Source organism: Salvelinus fontinalis, chromosome 4 (genome assembly GCF_029448725.1).
Source record: "Salvelinus fontinalis isolate EN_2023a chromosome 4, ASM2944872v1, whole genome shotgun sequence".
Taxonomy (NCBI): Eukaryota; Metazoa; Chordata; class Actinopteri; order Salmoniformes; family Salmonidae; genus Salvelinus; species Salvelinus fontinalis.
Genome location: NC_074668.1, coordinates 53,326,489 through 53,334,315, shown reverse-complemented (window position 1 = coordinate 53,334,315; position 7,827 = coordinate 53,326,489). Strand labels below are relative to the sequence as shown.

Sequence of the window (7,827 nt, the reverse complement as noted above, 5' to 3'; positions counted from 1 at the left end):
ATTCTTGTACCCAGGGGAACAGGTGTAGTCCAGCAGTTGGTGATGATGACATACTGAACAGTTCGACCTGGACAGGTGCACGAGAGTTGTGATTGTATGTTTGTTTGTACAGTTATGGCTGTCCTGTTATTATTTTGTGTCTTGATCAATTATGAGTAGCTAAACCATATCGACGTTTGGACACTGATGCGCAGGAGAACCCCTAGCTGTCAATCAAGCAGGCGCGGTGAACGGATTATGACACTCAACGTTCCAAATGACGCAACAATACAGTTCCAGAACAGAGAAAGTTAATGCCGAAGATGTTATTCGGTTCCACACTAAAACTGCGCTTTGACAAGTGTGATTTGAGGTGAGTCAAATATTTACAAAAGTTTACAATACATTGACCATCCGCTAGCCTACTTAACCTATAATTCTGTCATGGTAAGATAACACATGTGAAGGTGAACGTTCATGTATTTGAAATATTTTTTAGCCTTATAAAATAAAAATTATTAATTATGGATTCGTTGTTTTCTGTTGCAATCAATCACTCCATCTGTATTTACTCTTCTGTCAGTTTGTCTTGCTGACTTATCTGTCTGTCTGTCAGACTATCTGTCTGTCTGTGTACTGTCTAGCCAGCATATGCCAGAAAGGTTCTTTCACATAGGCTCATTATCACAAAGTCTCATAGAAGGAGTGCTGATCAATATTCAGTTTTGTCTTTTAAATAAAACTGAATACGTTTTGATTGACAGGAGGGGACCTGATCCAAGATCAGCACTCCTACCCCGAAACACTTTGTAAACACAATCCAGGTGTACTGTGATTATGAAGTTGTGATGAGGTATTATTATATTAGTCGTGCTGATGCATGATGGGTTGTAGGCTAGAGCTTGAGTACTGTAGTCTGAAGGCTGTTTCTGAATTCACTGACCTGGTGAGTAAATGTTGTGTACAATGGCACCATCTAGTGACAAAAACATAGAAACACACATTGTTGCTGAAGGAAGGCATCTCTTTATTTTCCAGAAATAAAACTTGTAGACCTTTCCTGCAGTCTCTGAGGAGATGGACACCTCTTCTTCTTCTGGACAATCTCCGTCTCCTACTGGGACTGTCTTCTTACCCCCTCCTATCATGTGGAACAGTCTGTAAGTCATTCATCACATAACCTAGCTCTGATCCAGGGCATCATGTGCGGCTTGCTGAAGGAAGGCTCAGTGTCTGCAAGCTGTACTTAACGCCCTGGACCAGAGCTACACATTACCCACCTCTGGCCATCGTGGACAGTCAACTCATCACATTCACGTACTGTAAGTCACAGTTGAGTGAGTTGTGTGATTAAAGGCAGTTTAATTGATCAGAAGTTTAATTATTATTGTAATATTGTAGTAATTTGTCTGAGTTCACTTCATAAATAATGTGTTGACATTCCTTTGCACCCAGATACAAGCAGGCAGAGATGGAGGTTCAGTTCCTGAGGGAAGAGAAGAAGACCTGTACAGAGAAGGAAGCCCACATGCTTGAGTTGAGGGGGAAGGATCGAACGATCCGAAATCAGAAGAAGGAGATGGACAGACTTCAAGTGTGCCTCTGGGAAGAGGAAAAGAAGAAGAGGAATGGTGAAACGGAGGAGGACGCGATGATTGAACAACTACAGTCTGAGACAGACCATCTCAGAGCCCTTTTGAAAGATGAAAGGAGGAGAAGAAGAGTAGAAAGGGGTATTATGAAAGAGTGGAAGGCTGAGATCCTGAGACTGAGGGAGGCAGAGAGCCACAGGGAGGCAGGAAGCCAGAGGGAGGCAGAGAGCCAGAGGGAGGCAGAGAGACAGAGGGAAGCAGAGAGAAAGAGGGAAGCAGAGAGACAGAGGGAGGCAGAGAGAGCCACAGAATGGGAGAACCAGAGACAAATGCAGGAAGTCAACAGACTCAAACAACTGCTGGAGCTGCTGATGGTGGACCTACAACTGGCCCATGTAAGACATGTCATTGTTATTATTAAAAGGCAGTGTATGTTCACCCGGCTGAAAATGAATGGCGGCAGACAGCTGTATGCTAACCCAATGTTAACTTTTATGCCTTTCCTAAACGTTAACCCTTACCTTAACCTCACTGAAACTATACCTAACCTTTACCATAACCCAACCCTAGGTCCTAAACCTAACCTTCATTTATCTCAACCCCTACGCCTTTCTTCTGCCGGTTGAATATCCACTTCCTTATTAACGTCATTACTGTTGTTGTTGATAACTGTATCTGTGCAGGTTGTAAATAATTGCATTAGTGAAACATCATTTGTAGGAGTAATTTCTACAAGCATAAACATCAGAGGCAACATTAAATTGCAATGGGAATTTCTCAAACCCCTAACTGAATGGGCAAGCTAGTTGTGTGTTTGTATTTGTACACATTTTGGACATAATTGATTCCATAAAATGTCTCATAATTTTTCAAACCATGTCAATACATTAATTGACAATGAATTGTCCAGATGAATTGATCAAAATGACCCTGCTATTGATGTTGTTCAGTGTTTGATTCAATTACCTAGGTCTAAGTTGTATTTGTATGTATCATTCTCTGCAAATGCTTTGAAAGTATGTCTTGGTCATAGATTATCACTAATTTAACCTTTTAAATTTAAGCAAGAGATAGAGAGATTGAGGCTATGGCAGAAAGTCATGGAGGATCAGCGACCAAGACTGGCCTGGAACAACAAACCTATTGAGACAGAAAGAGAGAGGGACAAGGAGAAAGAAAGGGAGATGGAAAGGGAGAGAAAAGCAGAATTGGAAAGACAAGAAATGAAGAAGAAAGTGAAACAGGCAGAAGAAACGATAAAAGTGTTAGAACGAGAGATTGAGAGATTGAAAGAGACTGAAAAGGAAATCATATTTGAAAGAGAAAGAGACATGCATATTGCAGAGAATGAGAAAGTCAAACTGGTTAACGAAAAGGTGAAAGAGTTAGAGAGAGAGGTTGAGAGACTGAAAGAAGATATGACAACAAAAGAGATTCAATACAAAATCAAATTTGAAAGAGCGAAAGAAGCATATAGAAGACAGAATGAGAGAGTGAAACAGGTTAACCAAAATGTACTAGTGTTAGACAGAGAGGTTGCGAGAATGAAAGAAGAGATTAGATTGAAAGACGAGACTGAACCAGAGAGAACATTTGATAGAGACAGAGAGAGAGAAAATGATTGGAGACGAAGTGAAGAGGAGATGAAAAATAGAGTGGAGAGAGAGATTGAGATGGAGACAGCCCTCATCAATGACAAAAATAAGTCTGAATTGGAGGAAGTCTTCAAGAAAATCAAGAAACAGCTGAAAGAATTAGAAAACATGGAAACAGACAAATATAAATGGAAACAGAACCAAATGGACATGGAGGAGAAGATGGAGGGTGAGCTCAACAAACAGAAAGAGGTAGAAAGAAAGAGAATGGAGAAAATACCAAAACAGAGACAACAAGAAGATGAGAAGAAGAAGGAGATGGAGAGAGAAGAAGAAGAGGAGAGACGCAAACAGAAGCACATAGAGATGGAAGAGGAAGAAAGAGGGAGAGAAAAAGAGAAACAGAGAGAGATCAAAAGGAAGAGAATGGAGAAGAGACAGAAAAATATGGAAAGAGAAGAAGAGAGACAGAGAGAGATTGAAAGAGAGTATGAAGAAGAAAGATGTAAACAGAAGCAAATAGAGATGGAAGAGAAAGAAAGAGAAGAAGAGAGACAGAGAGCGATCGAGGAGAAAGAGAGAAAGAGAGAGATGGGAGAGAAAAAGAGACGACAACAACAAGAGGAGAGAAAGAGAACGTTTGAGAGATATCAAGAAGAAGAAGATATATTGAAACAGAAGCAAATTGACATGGAGAAGGAGGGAAGAGAAAAGGAGAACAAGAGACAGAGAGAGATAGAAGAGATACACAGAGGACAACAACAAGAGGAGAGACAGAAACAAATGGAGAAAGAGAAAGAAAGGGAGAAAGACAATGAGAATCAGAGAGAGATGGAATTAAAAGATCAGCAACAGAAAGCGATGGAGAAAGAAAAGATGATCATGAGAGAGAGGGAGGAAGCAGGAAGAAGAAAGGAGGGGCAGAAAAATATTTTGGGGGAAATTGAAGGACAGAATGAACTGGAGATAGAACAGGAGAGAGAGATGGAAGAAATGCAGGAAGTGATTAAGGAAGCAGAGGAAGAGTACAGGGAAAGAGAAGAGAGAGGAAAGGAAGTAAGCATGAAGAAACATGTAGTAGTTAATGTTAAAGCAAAAGCACAGGAGGTCTTCAATAGACGTAAAGAGAGAAGGTTAGAAGTGTTGAAGGGGGAACGAGAACACATAGAAAGAGGACAACAAATCAGGAGGGAGAAGGAGGAAAGACGGCTGGAGATGGAAAGAAAACAGGAGAGGGCAAGACAACAAGAGGAGCAGGATAAAAAACAAGAGATTGAAATTGCTAGACAGAAAGAAATGTTCAGACTAAGAGAGGAAGAGAGGCAGAGAGAGGAGGAGAGAAAGAGAGCCGTTAAAGGCCATTTAGCTTTATTCAGAGAGAGAGCGATAATAGAGGCAAACAGAAGAGAGGAGATGGCGGAAGAGGAACGAAGGGAGATCCTTGAAAAAAACAAGAGGGGTGACTTAGAGGAGGAGGAGGAAAAGGAAGAAGACAAGGAGGACATTCTCCCACCTGATAAAAGTATCCGAAGGAGAGCTGTGGGCTGGCTAAATAAGAAGTGGGAGAAGAGGAACATCAAAAAGATCGAGAGAACGTATCAGAGAGAAGCTGAGGAGGGCTATAAGATCGTCCACATAGGTAAGACCTGTTTTCCCTCTGCTTATGACATCATCCTCTTTAGTCTCATCTACACACATAAGTTCCACACCAGTCACCATGTTGCATCATTGTTTCAATATAAAACTACTGTCTAAAGAAATTGTTAGCTGACATGGCTAATTGAGTGACTGACTGACATAACAAGAAAAATACTGCTGATGTAACAACCACGTTTTTAAATGGTACCTTGTGTCATCTACTAGTCTAATTCTCAAGAGTAAGTAGAGACCCAGAAAGAGTTCCTAAAAAACACACACAAATACGTGTTTTGGGGGGATCCGGGGGCTACTAGTGGCCATGCGGCCCTAAGCGATCACATATGCTCTGGCACTATACAAAGAATAGGTGCCATTCGGGACTCATGTTAAACTTAGGGTCAGGTCAATTCGGGATGGGAATTATTGCACTTTATTGACAAATTCCATGCCTTGCTCAACTGAAAAGAGTAAAGAATCATTGAGATCCAATTGTGTTTTCTATTCTTCATTCCCTTTGTCCATTACATTTAAGTTGATACCAGATCCCTAAGTTGAATGTGAACTCTACTTCTTCTCCCCTACCAGCCATCCCTGGACACACAAGGCTAACAACCACCATGACCCGGGCAGAGAGAGAGAGGGAGAAGAGGAAGGAGCTGTTGAAGGCTGAGGAGAGAAGGAAGAAGATGGAGGATTTCAATAAGCAGTGGAGAGAGCAGTCCCTGCTTAAAAAACAAATTCATCAGAAACTGAAGGAGGAGAGAGGGAAGATGAAGGGACATTACCTGGAGCAGATGAATCTGGAGGCTGATGCTCAAATCAACACCCGGTGTCTCACCACCCAACACAGCCACGATTATCTGGAGACAACACAGCCCACTAGATCTGGAGATGGCCACCAGGAAAGGCCAAGGAGGCAACAGGCATGGGCAGAGAACCAAGAGGGGAGTTCAGATAACCAGCAGGAGTGGCCAGAGAACCAACAGGGGGGGCCAGACAGCCAGCAGCTAGAAGCTCCAGAAGAGGCTGAAACATCAGAGCCCACCTCCAAGAACAAGAAAAGGCCAGGCATCTGGAAGAGAATTAAGATGGGGTAAAGAATGTTTAAACATCTATTCATGTTTTACACTATTATATATATATGTTGTCACTTTAAAAAGTGACATTATCCAAATGTGAGGGTTTAGTGTACATGCAACACACATGTAAATATGTAGATACTTACCTGTCTCTGATGTCTTACAGCATTCCTGACGTGCTGTCTGCCTAGAGCTGGAACTCGAAGAAGCCACAGTTCCACTGAGGTTACGTTGGTCATTAAAAGGGTCGCCCAATAATTCCTCCTCCTCTATAAGTCATCAAGCCACATTTCCTCCACAAAACATGATAGTCTCCTCAAGCCAGCAAGTATCCTCTTTATCAGGCAACAAACCATCGAAGGTCAGTGACCCTCCTCCCCAGAGCAGAGGTTCTCATCTTTATCCTAATTAATTTCATCTCTGCTCACCACCTCTACTGTCCTAGAAAATATCGCCAAATGGACATGGTTTGAACAGAAGTCCTCCCCTCAGACCAGTGGCTCCACAAACCAGGGTTTTTCATCTTTATTCAAGTTGAACGCAACTCTGATCATTTCCACCACCTCACCTGTTAAGGGGAGGTGCTGAAAAGGAGGTCTGGGAGGAGGTCTGCATGTAGCCTAGACTGGACCGGTAGCAGCTAAGTTGCTGGCTCCATCCCCAGGCAGAGCTGCTCAAGTCAGGCCAGTGATGTTTGACGATGTCATTTTTGTTATTAAAGTTTTACGTTTTAATAAAAGCATTCATTAAAAAAGCAATATTGTTGTTACGGTGTGGATTGTTTTGTTATTTATTAGAATTGAAACATCCAGTAGTCATGGTAGATGTTAGACTTTCAATGAGACACCTAACATTCCATCAGTTTGCTACAATGTGTGACATGTTATATTACAGAGGAGTCTTTTATACACATCTATTTTAGACCATAGGAGAAATATCAGATTGAAATAGCTTCTCTAAGAATCTGAGGAGAGAGCAACAGTAGACGCATCGTTAGCTCTCCCACCTCCAGTTCAGTACTTGGGTCATTTCACCAGTTGAGTACCTTTTGGGGAGTGTAACTTTTATTTCACCTAATTCTAACATTCTGTCAAAAAGAGCACATGTTCAACTTAATAAAACACATGTTTTCCCATCTCAAAAGTTTAAAAAAAATACATACTATAGCAATTGCCTTTAAGAGCCAAATAAAGTGACAGGGTTGACTGTAACAGAGTTGACTATTTCATTTAGAATCAACCATAGATCCCCATGTGACAGGGGGAATGGAATGCAAGCTTACCAAACAAATGTAAATTGTTTCAACATGTCTAGACTGTCTATCTATAGGTAACAGGGTTGATGTGTTATAATTCACCCACCCAGTGGTGATTGTAGCATGTACATCTTGGTGGGGAAAACTCCCCCAAAATGTTTTAGATGAATGCCAGCAAAGCCACGACACAACACAACACTAAACAATACATTAATTGCACTATAACTTTGACAAACGGTGCCCACAAACTGTTAGGGTCGACATAAAGCTGTCCCAACAGCAGAGCTTTCTTTTCAGCACCATGGAGTGAATCATTAAAAAAAACATAGCTGATATGGCTGACTTGCTTAAACAAATGTGGTTTCTACTGACACTTGAGGGGACAACGAGTGGATAACAGGCAATCCGTCATTTTGATTAAGACATTAATTAAGGAGCTAGGATGGACGTAGTCAATATATATATAGTCTACATGTGCACCACCAAGTCATTGCAGTAGGCTAAGTTATGAGAGGGGAAAGGCACAAAATTATTAGGGTGAGACACATGGGCTACTAACAGCTTACTACACAACATACACTTAGTATTACTTTCTTAACTACAGTATACATATATCCCTGGCATAGTACATCATTTGTAGAGCAGCATTCAATACATTTTTGGACTCACCTTGTTGTGCTGTGCTCTCT

At 41.4% G+C, this 7,827-nt stretch overlaps 1 protein-coding gene across 1 annotated transcript; it reads left to right on the top strand.

The window, feature by feature from the left end:
• The first annotated feature begins 243 nt into the window (after positions 1-243).
• LOC129853994 (trichohyalin-like) lies at positions 244-6,650 on the top strand. The gene is made up of 5 exons (XM_055920582.1): positions 244-352; positions 1,018-1,139; positions 1,435-4,805; positions 5,390-5,897; positions 6,050-6,650. Exons 3-5 carry the CDS (start codon positions 2,672-2,674, stop codon positions 6,072-6,074), a joined length of 2,667 nt encoding a protein of 888 aa, XP_055776557.1. The 5' UTR covers positions 244-352; positions 1,018-1,139; positions 1,435-2,671; the 3' UTR covers positions 6,075-6,650.
• The last annotated feature ends 1,177 nt before the right edge of the window (positions 6,651-7,827 follow it).

Bases quoted from the DNA above. Each gene is read 5' to 3' on its own strand.
- LOC129853994 (XM_055920582.1), top strand. From the start codon at position 2,672: ATGGAGGATCAGCGACCAAGACTGGCCTGGAACAACAAACCTATTGAG. The intron at 4,806-5,389 runs GTAAGACCTGTT...CTCCCCTACCAG, and splicing joins CTATAAGATCGTCCACATAG to CCATCCCTGGACACACAAGG. The intron at 5,898-6,049 runs GTAAAGAATGTT...GATGTCTTACAG, and splicing joins TGGAAGAGAATTAAGATGGG to CATTCCTGACGTGCTGTCTG.